General features: G+C 45.2%; 1 protein-coding gene across 3 annotated transcripts in view; it reads left to right on the forward strand.

The window, feature by feature from the left end:
- The window catches only part of Duox (dual oxidase), a 448,965-nt gene that overhangs the window by 206,628 nt on the left and 219,424 nt on the right, over positions 1 to 22,913 (forward strand). For all 3 annotated transcript variants that reach the window (XM_065437132.1, XM_065437133.1, XM_065437135.1), the window contains 5 exons: positions 923 to 1,019; positions 11,124 to 11,202; positions 17,508 to 17,604; positions 19,429 to 19,601; positions 20,446 to 20,624. In XM_065437132.1, coding sequence (XP_065293204.1) covers positions 923 to 1,019; positions 11,124 to 11,202; positions 17,508 to 17,604; positions 19,429 to 19,601; positions 20,446 to 20,624 — 625 coding nt within the window. The remainder of the gene's footprint in view (positions 1 to 922; positions 1,020 to 11,123; positions 11,203 to 17,507; positions 17,605 to 19,428; positions 19,602 to 20,445; positions 20,625 to 22,913) is intronic.

The following is a 22,913-nucleotide window of genomic DNA, read 5'->3' on the forward strand; positions in this document are numbered from 1 at the left end:
ACAAAAATTACTACGGTAAATACGGTAAATGTAGTTCATTATGACCATTGCGGCTGCGTGTGATCAAGCTGTATTTTATAGAGCTATAAATGTCAAGCCAAGTTTATTCGCTCGAGTTCGGGCATTGGACGTTGCAATGTTTATTTTTAAATACAGCATTCAGATTAAGTTGTTGGTGATTATGTACATGAGGAGTGCTCTATTCATTCGATGTATAATTCCACCCAACTATTTAGCAAATGTAGCACACGATTTCATATCGCATGTCTATACATTACCTGTTCAATTATCAGAAACAACGCCCTCTGGAGTCCTGACAGTCAAAACTTTCTGTAGAAAATGTTCCGTGCCGGGGATGGTTTCTCATAATTAGCGAGAATTGGACCACGCTGCGCATACGCTCAAGGGCTAACAGTCCTAACAGGGCCGGGTTTGGCGGGGTTCAAATATTTCGGGCCCGGGCCGGGTAGGGGTAAGGTTTGAAACTACCTAGTCGGGCTTGAGTTTGCCGCCTCATAGCACTTTCAGGCTTGGGACGGCTACAGTCATGAAAAAACGGCCCATGCAGTGCTCTAGCGTGAATTGCTGAATCAGTTGGTTTATGTTGAAGGCGTCATTCCCCCTATATTGTGCTTGGTGTCTTTGCTGTTGGCTACTTTTGATATTTTGCCCAGTTGTTCGTAGACTGTTCGTAGGCTAAGGCCTAATCGATACATGCCTGGATATTTCCGGATTACACCATAGTGTTAAATACCAGAGGCACCACTTTACTGCAATTTTCACGAATTTCATACGCGGATGCTCGGTGATTCCTGTTGGCTTCTTCACATACTTCTTTATCATCCTTTCCTAGAGACATGCAAACCCAAAAACCGGGGTGTGTTGTGCTCGTCTCGCTAAGTAGTGTCGTGTGGATATGCAGGATACAAACCGGATGTGCATCCGGGCATCAGCCACGAGTTCCAGGCAGCCGCTTTCCGGTTCCCCCATACATCCATTCCACCTGGCATCTATCGCAGGTGAGTTGCCATTACAATATTATTATCATCGTTTAATTTGTATATGTGTCACGATGAGCCTTCTTTACTGACGCCTGGCTGTCCCTTCAGCAACATATTTGTCCCGTGCCTTGTTAGATCTCCGATAACACTGCTAGATGACCAGAAAGCTAAGACAATGAGCCCCATTAGTTCTGTGTGGAAACGTGATTGGGGAAACATTTGTGTATCATCTCACCTGTGAAGTGGCAAGAAAATTACGCCGATGCCACGCCATCTCGAACTGGCGTTAAGAGCAGCCATATTAAAGACTACACAAAAGCAGTATACATGTTTCCAATTTCGTTTATATTATTTTATTTATCTTCATTCACTTATTTACCACGAGAGCATATTTCACTAAAGGGGTGTACACAAGGAGAAACAATAAATGTTTGTTTATTTATGCGAATACCTGAAGCGCGACAAGAGCATTGTAAAAGGGGGGCACTACAGAGATACATTGGTACAGAAGGGACTGACTGCGGCAAGAAAATACACATATACAGAAAGTAGACACACAAAAAAAGAGTTAACACTAACATCAGCAGGGAAACATATGCGCAAAGGCAACCGAGAAAACTGTTAAGCGAAAAGAAAAGGTAATGAAACAGGCAAACAATAGACGAATACACAAGTGAAAAAATGAAACAGGGTAATATCCAGCTATGAAAAATTTAACAATGAGATCTAAACTTGGAACAGGCTTTACATTGAATAATGCTCTTAGGGAGCCTATTCCACAGATCTGAAGTGTGCGAGAAATATGAATTGCGGAAAGCTTCAGTGCGACAGCGCAATTCAATTACTTTATAAACATCATCGCATTGTTGAGAGACAAAGGGGCGAGGCAAAATGTGCAGATCTTTGTCTATTCCGTTGACGCCAGAGTATATCCGGATAAACAGTTGCAGTTTTGCAGTCATGCGATGATGCGCTAGTGATTTCCAGCCTAGATTTGTTTTAGTTACCGAGACACTGCAGCGAAAATCGTAATTGCCAGAAACAAACATGACACCATGGTTTTGAAGTCGTTCGAGGTTTTCAACAAGGTTTGAGGGCCCCACGCTCACAAGCGTATTCAACAATTCGACGCACATTTGTAAGTAAAGTTCTTCTTTTGCATTTAAAAGGCACTGATAAAAATTAAGTCTGATAATGTTAAGTATTCTGGATGACTTTAAAGTGAGATATTCAGTATGTTTATTCCACTTTAGGTTTTCTGAAATAAACACACTAAGATATTTATAATGCTGAACAATTTCAAGAGGAAGGCCATCCAACTGATACAGTGACCTTACGGGCAGAAGCTTTCGGTTAAATGGCCTGAACTGACATTTTGAAGTGTTCAAGAACATGTCCCATTTTTGGCACACATCCGTGCGTGCCGCGAAACTTTCAGCTGCAATACCGAACTGAGCGGATACACATTGCTTCCAAATAAACATCTCGGTCTCTTCGTGGTATGTTAATATGCGAAAAGGTATGAGTGCGGGATCGCATTCACCTGTGTTTGTGCTGCGGTTGCTGGTGATCCAGGATAATGCGGATCGTGGGTGGTGAATAATCACTGTTCCCACTACCGAGTATCAAAACCAGACGCAGCAGAGTCAAACGCTTGTCAACGCTCCATGCAGCAGTGGTGCGGTTTTTGACCCGATGATAAAAAAAAGCCTCAGGCGTGAGCCGTTGCTGGACCCACCACTCCCACTATCTAGAGCACTCTACTGTTAGGAAAAGATCACGCGCATAAGTGCATCCGAAATTTCCAAAATGTTATCGTTAATCCTATAGCGAAAGCGTCTTACCTCATCGTTAGGTGCTGGATGCGAATGGTTCCGTAAATTATCGAATATACGCAAGCCCCACAAACGTGCAGGAGTGTACAGTCAGTCAAATGGACGTACTCGGTTCGTAGATGCGATGTTGAGGACAGACGACTGTGCTTGCCACTGTCGTGAAGGTTTGAGTATTGCTTGACATTTCTCAGCAAGTGTTTGTCCAGTGAACAGTTACATTTGCGACAATCCTTTGCCACTGTGTGGCTCTTCACCTTCGCTACAGCATGACCCTATCAAGAGAGTAAGACCAAGAAAAAATAGGCCAGCTGATAGACTGCGATATGTGTATATCGGACCTTTAACATTTCAACATCTTTCTCAAGTGCTTGCAACATCTTCAAGCACATAGAAAAAATCGAAAGATTTGCAAGAAAGTTGGGCTGATTGGTATGTAGCGAACACATGTTTCATCACGCAAGAAAAACGAAAAGAGGTACAGAAGTGTTGGGCCAGCTGGAATTTATAGAAAGACATTGTGGGATGCGGCGCGATAACGTAGCTGCCGTAGCCACAGTCTATTTAGGCCGGCCAGTCATGCTGCAGCGGGATCGCGAGAGCGGCGCGCGCTAGCGTGTTCTATTTTCGCGCTACCTGCACGTGAGCTCATATTCTTCTTCGCCTGCTTTGGAGCTTGTAGTCATGCCGCAACAGGGCCCCTCTACTAGTGCGAAGTACGAGTGAAATAAAGTCCAATGGTAAAGTTAAGGTAAAGTGTGCAGATGGTGTCGACGTTCGTACAGTCGGGTTCACGCAATCCGAGAGATATGTACGAGGCAGCACCGGCATCGTAGGTTGTGAGCCAAGCGCCACCCAATGATACCGTGGTGACAAATCTCGACCTGCCGCAGGTTCTCATTGATGTCCGGGTCTGTAGAAGTTCGAGCTCCAAATGTAGACCGTGTGGTAGCTGGCGATTTACGTTGAGATAGCGCAAGTGCTGGTCACTTATGCTGACGTAGAAGCGATTCTCGAGCTGAAGGAACCAGATGGCAGAGAGGCTCCTGCAGAATTTCGGTAGGCCATGCATTCGCGGAAGATGTAAGCAGAGAAGATCGGACGGCTCACCTGCTGCTGCTTGAAGTGAAATATGAAATGCAGATAGCCTCACGGCTGCGGTGGTCGCTGAATGCATCGCGAAGGTTGTGCTTGGGGCGTCACCGTGCCTGTGAGATTCGAATTTGCGCCTAAAGGAGCCGGTGGGACAAGCTTTGTATCGCTGGTGAGTGAGTGAGCTGTCCCCGAACGGAAAGCTGATTCTTGTGGTTACGTCTAAGGAAGGAGAGCAGCGGGCCGTAGAATAGCCAAAAGCGCTTATGTTTAACCCAATGAATTCCTTGGAAAGAGTCGTCGCGCAGCTGTATTTGAGCTGTGGAGGACACTCACCAACCTAGTAGAGGGCTCACGCCGATGCCGACACGGGAGCTGGGTTATGAGCTGACGGTTGAGATGGTGAGAGGTTGGGGTAACACAGAGCTCCAGGCCGCGTAATGAATACGGGCAGCTGCCCGCAGGTCTTCGTACAAATCGGGAACGAGGCGTGGCAACCGGAGCCGGGAACGCATATCGAGCCTCGAACCTTGTCAAGAAGAAACTTGCCGCCGAGCTGGATGAACCAGATGTCCGGCATGTTGACTTATAATTGCCGGACACCCTGCAACCGCGGGATTTTTTCCTGATGTCGTGCGGCCGCGTCACTCACCTTCGCAGAGTCGGTGCGCTGACGCTGGCATGGCGGGGCACCGTAGTCCGGTAACAGCGATTTTTCGGTCGAGCCTGTACCCACGGTACAATTAGGCTGACTAGCCATAGTTAAGCGTTATATCGGGAGCGGCCGAGACCGCGGCCCCTTAGGTCGAGCGCGCTAGCGTGTGAGTGCGGGTTCTCCTTCGCCTGCTTTGGAGGTGTTGGTCGCGCGGCTACATCTTCGAGCACGTAAGAATAATTAAAAGAACTGCAATAGATTTGAACTAGTTGCGGTGCCGGAAAGGAAATGCTTCAGCTCGTTAGAAAAGTGATAAAAGGTGCAGGAGAATTCGGCTAGTTGGTATTTAGACAAGCACATATTCAAACACTTGATAAACATGAAAAGATATGTAAAAGTGGTGGGCCAGCTGAAATTTATACAGACACCTTACAGCACTTCAGAAAAATGAAAAGAGGTGTCAGAAAGGTGGGCTAGTTAGAATTTACTTAAAGAGATGTTCCAGCGCTTAAGAGAAAATGATACAATGTGTTAGAGTGTGGGGCTAGTTGGGATTTAGACAGCCGTATTTCAGCACGTTACAAAAATGAAACGGTTTGCAAGAGTGTTGAACGAGCTGGAATTTAGACGTAGACATCTTCAAGCGCGTAAGAAAAGTGAAGAGATGCAAGAGAGTTTGGCTAGCTGAAACATAGACATCATTCAGCGCATAAGAAAAATGAAAGGAAGTACAGGAGAGCTTGGCTAATAGGAATTGAGACAGACATGTTCTAAAGCGTACGACAACTGATAGATTAGCAATAGGGTTGGGCTTGTAGGGATTTACGTGAACGCATGCTCCAACACGTAAGGAAAAGGAAAAGACGCGGGAGAGAGTTGCGGCAGCAATAATTTAGACAGACATCTCCTAGCGCATAAGAATTAAATGAGCTGGAAGAAAGTTGTGCTAGTTGGAATTTACCTAATGACATGTTCCAGTGCATAAGAAAAATATTAAAAGATGAACAAGAGTTGGCCTAGTTTGGAACATGGCAGGCACGATCCAGCACTTAATACATATAAGAAATTTGCGAGAGTTGGGCAAGCTTGAACTTACACAAATACATGTTGAAAATTGTAAGAAAAATGAAAGGAGGTGCAAGAATGCTGGGCGAGCTGGAATTCAGACAAAGATATCTCCGAGCACGTGAACAAATTCAAGGAGGTTCAAGAGAGTTGGGCTAGTAGAATTTAAACCAACACTTGTTCCAGCACCTAAGAAAGATGAAAATAGTTGCAAGAGGGTTGGTCGTACAAAAAACGAAAAAAGGTGCAATTGCCTTGGCCCTGCTGGAATTTTGAAAAAGGACATCTTCTAGCACTATCGTGAAGTGAAAACATTCGCAAAAGAAGTTCGGCTGGTTGGAACTTACAGAAAGACTTGTTTCATTCAGTAAGAAATATGAAAAGAGGTGCAATATCATTAACTTGTCGGAATTAGACAAATACATTTGACACCACGCCAGAAATACGAAAGAGGTGCAAGGGTGCTATGCCAGCTGGAATTCAAAGACATCCTCCAGCCCGTAAGAGAAATGACAAGTTGCTCTAGTTCAGATTTACAAAAATATATTCCGACAAGTAAGTTAAGCGAAAAGAGATCAAAAAGTCTTGGGCCAAGTAAAGCTTAGACAGACAACTTCCAGCACTTATCAAACATGAAAAGAAATGTCATGAGGACGGGCTAGTTGGAATGCAGATAAAGACGTGTGCCAGTGCGTAAGAAACTTGAAAAGAGTGGCAAGAGAGTTCGGCTTGTTGGGATTTAAATAAGCACATCTTACAACTCGTAGGAAAAACAAAAATATTTGCAGAAGAGTTGGGCGGGTTGGGATTGACACAAAGACATGTTCCATCAAGTAAGAAAAACGATAAATAGTTGAGATAGTTGTGTAGGGTTAGTTGGGATTTAGACAAGCTGGTTTTACAGCACGTAGGAAAAACGAACAGGTTTGAAAGAGGGTTGGGCATGTTGGGATTGAAGCAAAAACAGATGCCAGCACATAAGAAAAATGAGAAAAAGTGCAAGAGCGTTAGGCGAGTTGGCGTTCAGACAGGCACAGCCCGACACTTAATCGAAATTAAAGGATTTGAACGAGAGTTGGGCTCTCGGGGATCTACACAAACACATTTTCCATCGCATAAAAATACCAAAAGAGGTGCAAGAGTACTGGCCCAGCTCGAATTTAGGCAATGACATCCTCAATGAGATGTGGAAAATGAAGAGCCTCAAGAGAGTTGGGCTGGCTGAAATTTAGATAAGGACATTTTCCAGCCCATAAGAAAAATTTGAAAGAGCTGCAAGAGAGTTGGGGCTACTTGGAATTTACACAAGCACATGCTCCAGCTCGTAAGAAAACTAAAAAGGGGTGCAAAAATGTTGGGCCAGCTGGAATTTAGACAACGACCTCTTTCAGCACCTAAGAAAATTGAAATGAGGTGCAAGAGAGTTGGGCTAGTTGGGATTTAGACAATCACGTCTTCCGCCACGTAGGTAGAATGAATAGACTTGCAAGTGTTGGGCTGGTTGGTATTTAGATAAACACACTTTCTGTCACTTAAGTAAAATAAAAATAGGTGGAAGGGTGTTGGGGCAGCTGGAATTTAGGCAGACATCTTTCAGCACATTAGAAAAAATAATTACGTTCAAGAAAGTTGGGCGAGTTCGGATTTAGACAGCCACGCTCTAGCACTTAAGACTAATGAAAAAATTTGCAAGAGTGTTGTATTCGTTGGGATTTACACAAACACATGTTCCAGTTTGTAAGAAAAACGAAAACATTTGCGAGAGTTGGGCTAGTTAGATCAAGACTAACACATGTTCCAGAATGTAAGATAAAAGAAAACAGCTGCAAGAGAGTTGGGCTAGGTATGATTTACGCAAGCGCATATTTCAGATCGTACGAAAAGCCGAAAGAGGTGCGAGATTGATGGCTCAGCTGGAATTTCGAAAAAAAAAAATCTTCCAGCACTTAGGTGAAATTGAAACATATGCAAGACAGTTCGGCTAGTTGGGATTTAGAAAAAGACAGCTTCCAGCACTAACGAAAAATAAAAACAGTTGAAAAATAGTTGGGCTTCTAGCGATTTAGACAAACGCATATTCCGGCACGTAAGAAAAATGAAAAAAAGTTGCAAGGTGGTTCGGCTAGGTGTGAATAACACGAACACATGTTCGAGCCCATAAGAAAAGCGGAAAGCGGTGAAAAAGTGTTGAGCCAGCTAGAATTTACACAAAGGTATCTTTCATCGGATAAGAAAAACGAAAAGAGGTGCAAGATGCAAAAGAGCTGGGCTAGTTGGATTGGAGGCAAATACATGTTCCATGGAGTAAGAATAATGGTGAAAGAGCGAAAGAGTTGGTCTAGTTAGTATTTATAAAAACACACGTTGCAGCATGCAAGAAGAACGAGAAAGCTGAAAGCGTGTTGGAGTAACAGGAATTCAGACAGCCATCTCTCAGAGCATAAAAAATGAAACGAGGTTCAAGTAAGTTGGACTAATAGTTTTTAGATAAATACGTGCATATTCTAGCCCGTAAGAGAAATTAGAGAACGTGCAGCACACTTGGGTTAGTTGGGATTCAGACAGACACGTTCTAGCGCTTAAGTCAAATGAAATATATGTAAGAGAGTTCATCTAGTTGGCATTTAAAGAAGCACATGTTTCAGTTTGTAAGGAAAATGATAAGAGGTGCAAAGGCGTTGGGCCTGCTGTAATTTTAACAATGACACCTTCCAGCACTTAGGAGAAATGAAAAGATTTGCGCCAGTTGGGCTAGTTGGATTGAGACAGACAGGTGTTCCAGCAGGTAAAAAAAATGAAAACAGTTGGGAGAGAGTTGGGCTCGGTGCGATTTACGCAAGCAAACATTCCAGCTCTTACGAAAAATGAGAAGAGGAGCGAGAGGGTTGGCCCAGCTGGAATTAAGACAATGATACCTTCAAATGCTTGTGAAAATTCAAAAATTGGCAAGAGAGTTCGGCTTGTTGGCATTTAGACAAATGCAGGTTTCGGCACATAAAAAAAATGAAGAGTCACGAGAGAGTTGGGCTAGTTGGGATGTACTGAAGCACATTTTCCGGCAAGTTAGAAAAATGAAAAGGTTCAAGATTGTAGGACCAGCTTGAATGTCGACAAAGACATTACTAAGCACTTCAAGCATGAAAAGATTTGCAAGAAAGTTGGGCTAGTTGGTATATACACAAGCACACTTAAGCTCGTGAGAAAAACTAAAAGAGGTGCAAGAATGCTGGGCCAGCTGGAATTTAAACAAAGACATATTCCAGCACTTATGAAAAATGAAAGGCTTGCAAGAGAGTTATACTAGTTGGAATTTAGAGAAACACATGTTCCTGCAAGTAAGCAACAATAAAAGAAATGCAAGAATATGGGGCCAGCTGAAGTTTAGACATACATATTCGAGCCTCTAAAAATAGTTGCAAGAGAGTTTATTGAGCTTGGCTTTAGACAACGACATATTCCAACACGTAAGGAAACTGAAAGTATTTGCAAGAGAGTTGTGTTAGTTGTAATTTACACAAGCACATGCACGAACTCGTACGAAAACGGAAAGAAGTGCCGGAATGTTGGACCAGCCTAAATTTGACAACCACATCTTCCAGCACTTAGGAAAATAAAAAGAATTGCAACAGAGTTGAGCTAGTTGGGACTTAGACAAATATATTGTGCAGCACGTAGGAAAAATGGGAAAAGCTGCAAGAGAGTTGGGCTACTTGTCATTTATACAAACATATTCCAGCTAGTAAGAAGCATGAAGAGAGGTGCAAAGGTGTTGAGCCAGTTATACTTGAGGGAAAAACGCGTTTCAGCGCATAAGAAAAAGAGGTGCAAAAGAGTTTCGCGAGTTGGAATTGAGACAGACATATTCCAGAGCGTAAGAAAAATGATAAATTGTGTAAGAGAGCTGTGCGCTAGCTGGGATTTAGACAGGCATGTTCCAGCACGTAAGCAAAACAGAAAGAGGTGCAAGAGTGTTGAGCCGGCTGAAAGTTAGGGAAAGACATCTTCAGCGCATAAAAACATTAAAAGAGCCGGAAAAGAGTTAGGCTTGTTCGAATTGAGACAAGCGCATGTTCCTGCACATAAGAAAATGAAAGGAAGTGCAAGAAAGTTGGGTAGGTTGGAATTTAGATATATACGTGTTCCCACGCGCAAGAAAAATGGTAAACGTGGGAAAAAAGTTAGGCTAGTTGGGATTCGACAGACACGTTCCAACACTTGAGACAAATCCAAATGTTTGCGACAGAGTTGGGCTAGTTGAGAGTCTCACAAGCACATGTTCCTGCGCATACGAAAATAAAAATAAGTGCAAGAGTGTTGGCCCACCTGGTATTCGGACAATGATACCTTCAAGCGCCTGAGAAAATGAAGAGTGGCAAGAAAGTCGGGCTCGCTTGGATTTGCACGAATGGAAGTTCTGGCATGTCAGAAAAATGAAAATTGTTGCAAGAGAGTTGGGCTATTTGGATGTACCAAAACCCATGTTTCAACACGTAAGAAAAACGAAAAGAGGCTGGAGTGTGTTAGGAAAGCTGGACTTTGGACTGACATCTTCCATTACGTAACACGAATTGAAAAAGATACGAGATAGTTAGGCTAGTTGAGATGTAAGCAGGCATGTTTCAGCGCATCAGAAAAATGAAAAGATTTGCAAGAGGATTGGGCTACTTGAGATTTGCACAAACACATATTCTTAACATGTAAGAATATCGAACAGAGGTGCAGAAGTGTTTCGCCAGTTGGAATTTATACACGCGTATTCCAGCCCATAATATAAATGTTAAAAGGTGCAAGAGAATTCGGTTAGTTGGGATTTAGACAAAGACACCTTCTACCACTTAAGGGAAGTGGGAAAAGTTGTAAGAGTCGGATAAGTTGGGATTTACACAAACGATTTTTCTACCAGTTAACAACATCTAAAAGAGGTAAAAGATTGTTGGGCCAGCTGCAATTTAGACAAATGCATCTTCCAGCATCTAGGAAAAATTAAAAAAGGTGCAGGAGAGTTTGCCTAGCAGGATTATAGACAACGATACCTTCCATCGCCTAAGAGCAATGAAAGGAGGTGCAAGAGAGTTTCGGCTAGTTGGATTTTAGAAAAAGACACGTTTCACTGAGTGGGAAATATGAAAAGAGGTGGAAGGTTGTTAGGCTAGTTGAAGTTAAGACAAAGGCATGGTTTAGCTCGTAAGAAAAATGAGAAGAGTTACAACAAAGTTGAGCAAACTGCACTGCAGACATACAAGTCTTCCAGCGTGACAGAAAATCTAAAAGAGTCAGGTGAGTGGGGCTTGTTGTTACCCACCGTGGTAGCTCCGTGGCTATGGTGTTGGGCTGCTGAGCACGAGGTCGTGGGATCGAAGCATGTTTAAACTGCATACACGGATATGAAAGTCTTCTATCAAACTATGCATTCTTTCAATCAACACAAACTATTCCTTCTTTGCTGCTAAAGCCTTCATCCGTTTATTATTTATGCAGAGATGGCTCTTGCCGTTTCCTTGATACGAAGAATGGCTTCAAAGCCTTGCGGTTGTGCTCCACCTGGTGGCTTTCCGAGGTAAGCATGTCATTTATACGTCTTGTTAAACTGGTTTTGAGACCTTTTCTTTGGGGTCAAACTTGCCAAATGGACCCACATCAGGGAACTTCTGCGGATCTTTAAATTTTTGCACATTGTTTTAGAAAAGGCGCTATTATCGGTACGCAAAAGGTCAGAGAGATTTTTGTGAAAGCAAGTTAGTTACTCATATTTGTTCGGTTACCGAGACACAAAATGCTTCAAACTGATGAACGCTAGACGGCCTCGTAGTTTCAGGGCAACATGCGCGAAAACATATGGCTGGCGATAACAAAATGTGTTACGTAGAGTATTGCACACTGCTCGAGTGAGGAGGACAATACCGAACCGAAACGATGAAGATGCGTAAAAGGTCCCACTGCATCAAAATAGACTGCGTTTGTTGGCTCTGTTGCAGGGAAGATAATATGGTGTTCTATACGCACCAGCTCACACAACAAAGCGTACTACCAGATGTCCTGCCTTTGTTACTGTCATCGTCCCGTCAAGCCGCCCTTCTCCCATGAGGTGCGAAATATCGCGAAATTCCTGCGTAGAATTTCTTAAAATTTCAAACATGGCTTGTTCTGCGGACATGGATATCGTGGATAACGTACTAACATGATCTGCTTCGACTTGTCGAAGCAGATGAAATAAGACGACACGTAAGGGTAGACGACAAACAGAGCCGCTTACGTGAGCATATACTCGCCTAGGGGCTCAGTTGTAAGCCGTTTGTCCAATTATTGCAAAAAAATGAGGTTCTGAAGCTCATGTTGAGAAATTCACTTTCCTGCACAATGCCACACAAGGCAATGGGCCCGCGAGTTGAGCAATGTCTTTCAAATACCCGGTGGCGCATGGATCGTGTGCCTTCAGTATAATTACAACGTAGCAGATTATGCTACTTCTCGAACGTTTGCTCTCTCATTGCCTTCAAGATCGACGCTGTCGGGGCACCCTATGATTTTGTGGTGAGGTTTGAGTTTAGTGGACAGCAGCTCCCTTACGTTTTTCGGAACCAAGCCTTTCGTGAAGACCTTGCAGGTATCACGAGGGTCTTAGGCCATGGATCCATTGTCAACTTCCATTCGAATGGCGTTGGCACTACCTGCCGCTTCCGCTTTGGCAGTACAGTGATGATTTGATTGCTCCGAATGAGGCCTAAGTTGCGATTGGCCACTTTGCAGATGGGTCATCTCTTGTTGGATAATTTTCCCGCGCCTACGCACATGACGTCGTGATTATTCTTGTGCATGTTCGTGGGCGCCGTGACTCTGGCCTCTCTTCTGTCCAGGTGTCTGGTGGGATGCATGTTCTATGGAATAGGTGCAATAGAGATTTGTTCTCTGATGAGGTGAAGTGGCTCCTCTAAACTTTTTAACATATGCTGGATGTGGCGGGCAGCCCGCTTTCTTGAGGATTGTCCTTGCAGTGTGGGTTCCGTTGAGGGGTTCGTGTTGAGAGAGTAGCACCGCAGCTTTTAGCTGAGCGGGCCCCTACGGGCAGGAGTTCGTTTGTGGCCAGTGTGTTTGCTAAGAGCAAAATCAGCTTTGTTGGCATTTCTGAGAATGTCTTCGGCTTTGTCCTCTTCCGCCTTGCTTGTGTTGTATTACGGAAGGCTATCGGTGAATCTGATTAGTGCATCGACTACCCTAAGGGTGTCTTCCCTCATGTTTGTCCTATGTTTTGTTATCCTATCGATCATTCGGGCAACCTGCTTCGTGATTGTGTTTAGCGTATCTAGAGTGTCTGGTGCATCCATTGCTCTGTATCCCGAAACCTAGGATTGGTATTATATCCACTTCTTGGACTGCGTGCACATCCTTGCGGATATTGATGGGACCACGGCATTTGTACTCTTGGTTGTGGATGCGTATCACTTATGATTCCTGTGGCGCGCACGGTATCCCGCTGCTTGTGGTGAAGGTGGACACTCCATATGCTGCTTGTTGAAGAGTGACCTCCTTATACCCGAGAGAGTTCTAGTTCACAAAGACCGTGCTATCGTCAGCGTAAAGTAGGCAGCCTAGATCTACGTGTTCCAGGTCTCTGAATAGTCTGTTCATGGCTATGTTCAATGGAAATGTTCAGATAATAGAGCTTGAGGTGTAGCTTTGTTGGACATGTCCAGAGGGTCTGATTTGGTTGTATGCGGGCAATAGTCGCCGGATCTGACATAGTCGTAGATCCACTCTCCACAGTTTGTCACGTTCAGCTCCCTGAGAACAGCTTCACGGGACAGATTGCCGAAGGCTCCTTTCAGGTCTAGGACTAGCATGATGTTTTCGCCTCCTCAGGAATTGTTCTTTGTGAGAATGTAATCCAGCGCAAATTCTTAAGGCTAGAGCTTTAGGTGGCTCGTGGGTCGAAAATCCGTCGTCCGGTCTTGTTATAGATTAACCATTCGGCCTTTCGCACCAAAATTCAATGACACAAAAATTGATAGGAGTGAAACCTACGAGCATTGATGGGAGTTGGACACTCGACCTTTCCTGGGGGTCAAACCTGCGAGCTTTCGTGTTGAAGAAGGCAAAGTTAATTAAGGTACTCAAATCGACGACCTTTGGTGGCATTTGAACCTGCGACCTTAGGCGGGACCAAAATTATATAGCATGAAAATAAATGGTGCCACGATTGATGGTCGAAATCACTTCGTTTGGTCTTAATTAAGGGAAGCTGATTATGCCACAGTTAAGTAAGATGAAGGTAATTAAGGCATTCGCACACATGACCTTTGATGGGAGGCAAGTCTAGAACCTTTGGCCTTAATTACGGCAGCGTTAATTAAGGCACAGTTAAGTAAGGTATTCCTAATTCGGGCACAAAATCGTACGACCTGTTTCTGAGAAACCAAGTGAAATTAACAACCCGTTTGAATGAGAATGTCAAGTAATTTAATGAATGTTTCATGAGCTGGCAGGCTTTTGCCTTCATGCTGTTTAGCGCACAGTAAAGTGACTGTCAACTTTTTTTGCCGAAGACACAAAAAGACATGACAGGACGGCCGCTGGGGCTCTTGTATAGCACCTGTTCCCTGATGAGTAGGAAGGCATCCTTCGGGGCGAGGCCTGGCCTGAACCCGAGCATGATTGCGGGAAAGTAGTGGTGGCGTTCTAGGCGAACTTGTAGTCTAGTGGTTATCGGTTATCACCCTTTCGAACAGTTTCCCCAGACAGGACCTGAGGAACATTGATCTAAGTGCTTCTAATGTGTTTGTTTTGGCTGGTTCAAGCATGGTGATTATTCTAGCCTTCCTCCACCTGTTAGCGAACTGACCACAGCTCCAGCAGTTCTCGTCGACTAGATGGGTTGCAACTTCCAGGGCTCCATCTTTGAGGTTTTTTGTGATAGCATTTGGCATCTTTTCCGAGCACGGCGCGGTGTTTTTATAGGCCACTTAAGCTGCCTGGAAGACGTTGTGCAGCCTAATTTGTGGGTCTAGCTTGGAGTTTCGTTTGCATATGGATGGTTTCTTGCATCGATGTATGTTGTTCGGCCCTATGTACTTATCCCTAAATTTATCAATGATCTCCTTAATACAAGCATCGAAGAAGTGTGTAATATTGTGTAGTGTTATGCTAGTCTCGTTCATGATTTTGCCCGGATCTAGCATCCATCTCAGGATAGTAAATTTTTTTGTGGGGCTGAGAGTGCCTATAAGGAAGTCACAGAATTGTAACCACTTATCTTCTGTCAGTTTGAACGCGTATAAGTTGGCTTTTTGTGAGTGCTCGGCGATTCGCTTGGATAGCCTCTTGTTTAATCTTAGTAATTTCCATCTTTTCAGCATAGCCCTTCTGACTGCCCACATGTGTCGGAGGTAGAATCTACCACTGGTGTTTGTCAGAGAGCTTGGCCTGTTTAGTGACAGTTTTGTGCTTGCCGGGAATGGATTCTGCGAGGTTACCAGTACTATTGTTCTATCTTGATCTAAACAATGGTCTTCAGTCGGTGAGATTCACTTATGCCGTGATTGTTATCCTTATATTGGGTACTTCCAGTAAGAGAATCAGGATGAGGTTCAGGGAAAGCATCTGGAAGGCGGGAGATGGAAGTTCAAGACGATGAGCAAATCCAGAACAAAGTAAAAATGGGAGCCAGCGTTTCGACAAGTGCACTCGTCTTTTGCAAGGCAACGTATGATTTCCTAGCATAGGTCGCCTTGAAATAGAGAAGTCTAGTGGCAGAAACATTGGCTCCCGCTTTTACCTCGTTCTCCTTTTGCTCATCACGATGAGCTTGTAGCTTCTGACGTTCCCGTCTAGAGCCGACCAGCTTGCCTTGTTCACGTTTAGGCTGAAATCGAGGTCAGGGTTCGTGTGCGTGGAAACTGTGTTCCCCTTTCTTGTCGATTGCATATTATCGTCTTGAAGGGTAAAGCCGGTCTCCGCGCTGTCGTGGCCGAGGCTATTGTTTTTAGGGCTGTCATGTGCGTAGCCCCAAGTGCGACAGGTGACGTTGAAGACACCTAACACCCTCACGCAGTCTTTGGTTCCGGCCATGTATGTGACATTTTTGAGGAATCCTCCGGTCTCTGCTTTGTAATTGGGTGGACTATATATTGGTTGAGCGGAAATACAGCTCACTCCTGACCTGAGGCCAGCGAGTAGTCCGGCACAGCTAACCCGTGCGCACGCACGAACCAGCGGTCTCCTTCAAGGACTGCTGCCACAGCACGGTCTGCTGATTCTATCCGGACGATGCACCAAACTAAACATCCGCTGCTGCAATTACTGCGCCAACGCAGATTCTTCTGCGTCACCAGCAGCTACCCAATTTGTTCCACGGACAAAGGCTGTTGAAGACGTCGAAAATTGGCTCCACCACTTCGAAAGGGTCGCCGAATCCTGCGGTTGTTCCGAAGAGCGCAAATTCCGTAATGGGTACTTTGCTCTCGGGGATTCTGTAATACGTAGTTCGAGAACCGGGAGGCGGCACTGATAACGTGAAAGGAACTTCGTCGGCAGTTAGTCTCTGCATACGCCAGAACGCACAGAAAGGAGGGAGCGGAGCTGTGATTTATACAAGAATTCAAGCTCCTAATGAGTTCGTCACCACGGATACTTGAGACATGGCTCGGCTCTTCAGGCCTGCAGACGCTTCAATGCCCGAATACACAAAAGTACGACGCTTAATGGGAGGTTTAAAGGATATGGGTTGCGGCCTTATCCGCACCCAACCGACTACACTTGCGGAGGGATAGTACAACCTAAACGTGACTGCACTTTCGATTGACGTCCCTAAGTTGACACTGGGAAGCGACGTCAGTAACCTGAGAGAATTGATAAGAGCTCTCATAAGAGAAGATCTGAAAATGCAGGTGGGTGAGCCTTCAGTCGCGTGGCATTCTTTGTCGGGCAAGTCATTCGTGTTCCTGAAAGCTACGGGGCACCGCTGCTGCAGGCGCAAGTTTGGATGACTTATGTGGACCCCACATTGGCGTCTGCGTGAGCAGGCGTTTGGTGTGCTGCGACACCACGTACCCAAGCGTACGAGTTGGACCCTCCCACATGTAGCTGTGCGCGGCTTAGCCGTGTCCAGCGAAAGGGGGATCCTGGGGGTTAAGCCGATGCCGGGTGTTTGGAGAATTAAGGCTCCCCAGCAGAGGCAACACACCTCTTCGGCCTCTGCTTCACGTAGATGGCACCACCAGACTGACCCACCTGGGGGAAATCGGTAGTTGCCTTTTCCTGCCTCTCTCTTCCTCCAGTCTTCGTCTTTCTCTCACTTTTCATCTTTGCATGTGCATCATCCTGCTTAGTGCACAAGATTTTGATTATAGAGACAAAATGTAGCTAATCATGAGAACTTTTCATTCTCGCTCCGTTGTTACATCCGAGCTCAAGTGCTTCTGTAGGATAGCGAAGTGCGTGAATGGATTCGTGACCTATTTCGGTGATAGACCAGCGAATAAATTCATGGCCTCTTTGATTTCAGGCGCACATTGGAACTCCTCGAAATGCAGAAATAACAACGTGTAATTACCCCCATCTTGTACTGAAGTATGCTTGTTAAGAAAATTTGACGCAGAAAGTGCAGACGTATCCCCATTGCACGTGATTTTACGATACAATATTTTTGGGTTTAGCTATTGAATCATATCTTCAGCTGTAGCTTAGACGCCCCGTGTCATTGTTATTTATTACAGGGGAAACTATTCACTGAGCTTGTAATCAGTGATTTCTTTTTTGTCTTGGTAGGCTCTTTATTGAGAGGAAATCGCAGAAGTTTGAGAGTAATTGCAATGTAGTTGGCTGAAATTGAAGTGTTCTTACGTCATTGCTTCGGCTTGGCGCTTGCAGGAAGTGCTGCCTGCTTCTGGCATCGACGAGCTTATCCTGGGAATGGCGTCTCAAATTGCCGAGAAAGAAGACCACATCCTGTGCTCGGACGTAAGGGGTGAGCGGTTTTACAATTCGTGGGTATTGTGAAACCCAAACGTTCTCCGAAAGGAAAACGACGGTATGAGTTGAACAGTACAGACGGAACGCAGGAAGAACAGGAATAAGGCACGTGATATCTCTCCCGAATATCAGACAGACAGTGGTATAATAAATGCTAAATATACAGACTGCGAGTGTCCAGAGCTGAGCACTTTGCATTTTGAACGTGTCCACGAAAGAAAAGGGAGGTTAAACAGAGGGAAGTTAACCAGAGGTACTTCCAGTAGGCTACTCTGCACGGAGGGACTGAGTAGGGGAATGAAAAATGAAAGAGAGGAGAAGGAGAGAGAGGCGGAGATGAGCCAGCCCAAGCAAACCTCATACGCTATAGAGTGGTAGCGGGCTGACTATCATGAAGGCCCGTAGACCGCAGGAACTTTAGTAGCCCTAATAAGCCTTCTGCACGGAGTTTCTTTGGGACACAGACAATAATTATAATATGCGCAGAGGTGACATTGAAAAAAGTTGCACGGAGGTTGTTTTTTGGCCTCAGTATTCGGGCAGCACTTTTTTAGTCTCTTTCACCAGCAAGAGGCATTTTTGTTAACAAGAGACATAGGTGTAAAGATGTATGTTGTTAACGTAAGTCTACAGATGAACCCTTTGTGCATATGAACCGGCAGCAGGAGATGTACATGCTGCAGCAACTAGGCTGGTTAGAGAGTAAGTTTTGAGATCAAATCGCGTACAAATCGCACAGGGCAAGAATCGAATCAAATGAGCGTACAATTATTCTTTAACAGTATTCGCGTAATCAACTGTTATTCTTATTATGGAGCTTGACATTCGAGTCCATTCGCAAGTTTTTACGTTTGTGGCATTACAAACTGAAGCAAACTGCGGCGCTATACGGTAATTTCTATTCCACTTCTGCAGTAGCCCTCCATGACTGGCCAACAAGTCATTGGGACACTTCCACTTTTTCTCACACGCTACTGGCATCGCCCAGTGTTTTGTTGGCATCCGTTGCAAAGACGCTGAAAGTGGGGAACGGTGGAGGAATATGACACATTTTCCTCTACTCTTCCTGCGTGTTGGTAGCCTTATGGTCAAATTTTGGACGCTGCTTGTGCTGACTCAGTTTACGTGGACTTGTTTATCAATTTTTACTCCATTGGCGTGTCTTGTAAGGCACAGATGGAGTGTAGTAGATGGACACAGAATACACACTCGTAGTTTTAATCGCCATTGTTTTCTCTACATTTTTGCCAACTGCGTGTGCAGACATAAATGAGCGATGGGGAACTACATTCTCTTTATGTGGTTGCGACGTACTTGGTTGCGACTGGCTGTACAGACATGGACAGTAAGGAGAATGGGGAATTACATCCCTGTTCGAACGTCTCTCTGCAGCTTTCCCTTTCATGGTAACTACAACTGAGTAATGAAATGTCGTGCGAATTTGCGATAGAATGGAGGCCACATTGAACGTGCCACTGAATGTATAGCTATTAGCGTACCTGGCTACATTTAATGCCAGTACTCGTCTAGTCTTCTTGTCTCTTTCTGTGTGAGTGTTTATTAAGTCCGCGATGCAAACATGAATGTGAGCTCTGGTTACATCCTTTGCTGATTGCAGTTTTCTCTAGCAATGTAACGTAGCCAGCATTTTCCCCACACACGTAACCAAAAGCCTTCTGGTCACAAGGCTGTTCGTGTCGACGAGAATGTAGCCTATAGTGGGGCCGTATGATGCAAGCACATGCGGCTCAAAACCTTTTCTTGAGTAATCGAACTTTGCGTAGGCCTCTCGCTCCACGCCTTTGTCTTTGTCTCGCAGACAAGCTGTTCGGGCCTGTGGAGTTTACGCGTCGTGACCTTGCGGCATTGGACATTATGCGGGGCCGGGACAATGGTCTTCCAGACTACAACACAGTACGCCGTCACCTGGGTTTGCCACCGATCACCAATTGGACGCAGATCAACGAGAAACTCGCGCACTCAAACCCGGAGGCGAGTGGACGTTTCTACTGGCATGCTCGCAGGACCCTTTGGCATGCTCGCATTGACCCTTTGGAACTCATTCATCGCATATTCGCATTGTGCGAAGGAAAATTACGCCCCAAGTTATGTTGCGCAATTCCGCAGTGTGGCTACATCGGGACACTCGCGTGAATGTGAGAACGGTCTACCGGCAATCCTGTAACAGGTTTAGATAGCTCAAAAAGCGTAGTAAGTGTCGTTAAGGGCGCTAATCCCGCGTTGCAGGCACCGTCATTTAATTTATTTGCAGATTTATCTTACAAACCCGCTTAGCGAACAGCACATCAAGAGCAACATGTAAGGCGATGTAACGGCCCGCCACAGGCAACAGCAGTCTGGTGAGGGCTCCGTGGTGGAGATGAACCCGTCCGGTATTTTACAATGCAAAATGCTTCCGTCCACTTGTACTGTACAGAGCGGGGGCAAAAAGGAAGAGGTGTTACACTTGGAATGCGTAGCATCATGGTAGGACCTTTATTTCGACTGCAGCTGTTGCCACCTCGGATACCTAAGTTGTCGGTACTGACCAGTATTAAAAAATACTTGGCGTCTTCAGAGCTTAAACCTACTGCTAGCACTAAAGCTCTGTATTTGAAATGAACTAAGAACAATGTTACCTAATTAAAATAGTAACCTCCTCAGGAACAAATAAAGTTCCGACTTCATCGTGATGGCTGCAAAAGAAAAGAAGAGAAAAATAGTTCATCAGCCTTATTAGCCTCCGATTTCATAGTTATTGTTTCAGAAGCTGGCAGTATTAGCTAGACCCTGCACGCCCGCTATTGCTAACGTAAGCACGACTCCTCGCTCGCAGCTCTTCGACAAGCTTCGCATGCTGTACCGCGACCAACTGGACAAGGTGGACCTGTTCGTGGGCGGCATGCTGGAGTCTGACGAAGGTCGCCCCGGCCCGCTTTTCCGCAAAATTATCCGGGAGCAGTTCGAGCGCCTCCGGGATGCCGATCGCTTCTGGTTTGAGAACTGGCAAAGCGGGTGCGTTATCTATCGTTTATTTCTTGCGAAGCGTGTCATCTGGATTTACACGGTATACTGAGGGAATGATCCACGACAAGTTAACCCATGCGAACATGCGCTTTCGTACGTAGTCATGCGCACACTATACAAAACGCACGGCTAGTCTGGGTGGTTCAAGGTATTAAGTGCCTCGAAAATTACGCCATGCGGGCACGAAGACAGCGAATTTATCGGAGCTTGACCGTATGAGCCAAATACCGGTATTAAAGCGATAGCTATTTTTAGCTTTGCCGCTACTATGTTTCTGGTTCTTTATAAGTGTATGAGTGTCAATTTTGGCAACTAGATAAGCGCTGGTGGCTGTGTTGGCGAACAGACAGTGTTGGATACTGGGTATGTTGCCGAATAGACAATTTGCTGCCGTCTTGCCCAGTGGACAACTATGTGCGTGAAGTACGGCGCTGCTGATGTAATAGTGGGATGTGCGAATTCGTAGTCAACCCTCCGAAATAGGTGTGGTAGGTAACACAAGTGGCATAAAGCCCTGGCTGTATTAACTCGATAGTGCAAGTGCATTCTCAAGCGACACTTCCGCATCGACCCTGGCGGCTTGATGCAATTATGACCAAGATACTAGCGATTCGTAGTATAAATGCAGTTAGCAGAACATTGACAAAGTGGTACTGTAGCATGGATTTCGACTTACACGCGGAAGCCTTGTTCACTCAACAAGGCTTGGAAGTCGCAGTAGAAGGCGATTGTTATCCATCTGGTGGCGCACTCTGTGTGCAAAAACTCTTAATTTCAAGTTCAATTTTCGTTAGCCCTTTCAAACGATGTGTACATGCAACAATATAGTGCATGAACAGTAAAAGCACCGATGAAAGTAAGGATATTTTAAATATGCCGCATATATTTTGAAACACATGTGCCTCGAATTGAGTTGCAATTTTGAATAATATGCGCAAAATGTTTTAGCGAAATGAGCGGAAAGGTAAATCGTTGGGTGTTTTTGCTCGGTGTCAGTATGCTGTATGCAGTGGGTTCACTTCTTTCATTTTTCTTCACAACGTCATGCGGAAGGTGTAATTTTCATGTTGCTGCATAAGTTTTTTTTTTCAAGCTTTTCGAAATACGAAAAAGCTGTTGTTTTGATATTTGACGCTCCATTGGTGAGCTTCAGCGTTTAGTACAAATTCTCTAAACTTGACAAAAGCCATTCAAGAATTCAACATTCTTCAACTTTTCTGCAGCTGTACATTTTCTATGTTTCAGAAGTTCAAAGTAAAGTAGTGACATTAACATCATCTGGGCACCTAGACATCAAACATATTTGTACCCTCCCCCCCCCCCCCTACTGCACGGCGACCTAGCAAAACCAAGTCATCGAGAGTCCAGGCGGCAGGATTTCCTGTAATAGAATAACCCAGGGCTTTCTTTCACAACTGTGTAGATATTGCTGTAGCAGGGGCCTTCTTCCTAGAGCAGCCCCTACAGTTCCACTGTCAAATTCGGAATGTCTCAAAGGGCGGAGCCATCTCTTACGTGCTGCACAGCGATCCTAGGTGGGGCTAGAACCGTGCCTACCTTGCTAGCTGCTCGGTCAGAACGACGTATCGATGGGTTTGGTGGTGCTATCGGGCACACAACAAACTCGACAACGGATTCCATTTTGGCCAACCGATGGTTGGTGTTTGCTACTAACGTCGTCACCTTGCTTTGCATTTCAGTGATCCTATCACCTAACTGTTTCACAATTTCGCTTACAGCGGTTAACATCTCGTTCACTTCTGATTCAGCTTCACATGGCACGGTCTCCTGATCACAAGCTATTGCCCTCTTCTTCGGGGGTCGCGACCCGTCGCTACCCTCGGCCATCGCGACTTCTATACTTTCCGCGTTAACGGGAGCGGCGGGCTGCGAGTTCTATAGCGTCCCTAATCTCCACTATCTCAACCATTAGCCTGTTAATGTTCTCTCTCATGGCCGCGTTCTCGCGCTCTAATATCTTGATTTTTTCCAAACTATCACCACATTCTGGCAGCGACCTCGACATCACCTCCGATGGTCCTCCACGGACCCGATCTGCCCACGTTGGGCGGCCCTCCTTGTGGACGACCTGCTGCTGCTGGTGGTGTCCCCTAACTGTGGACTTTTCGGCTCGGGCTCGTTGTCTTCGGTGACGTCGAGCGATGTATGGGATTATAAAGCGTTATATGCATTCTTTCCCTGCCGTGAGATGGCTATTGCCGCACAACCTGCAGTTAGGCATGCGCTGATACTTCTCATCTGGGTTCGAGGTTCCAC

Source organism: Dermacentor albipictus, chromosome 1 (genome assembly GCF_038994185.2).
Source record: "Dermacentor albipictus isolate Rhodes 1998 colony chromosome 1, USDA_Dalb.pri_finalv2, whole genome shotgun sequence".
Classification (NCBI taxonomy): Eukaryota; Metazoa; Arthropoda; class Arachnida; order Ixodida; family Ixodidae; genus Dermacentor; species Dermacentor albipictus.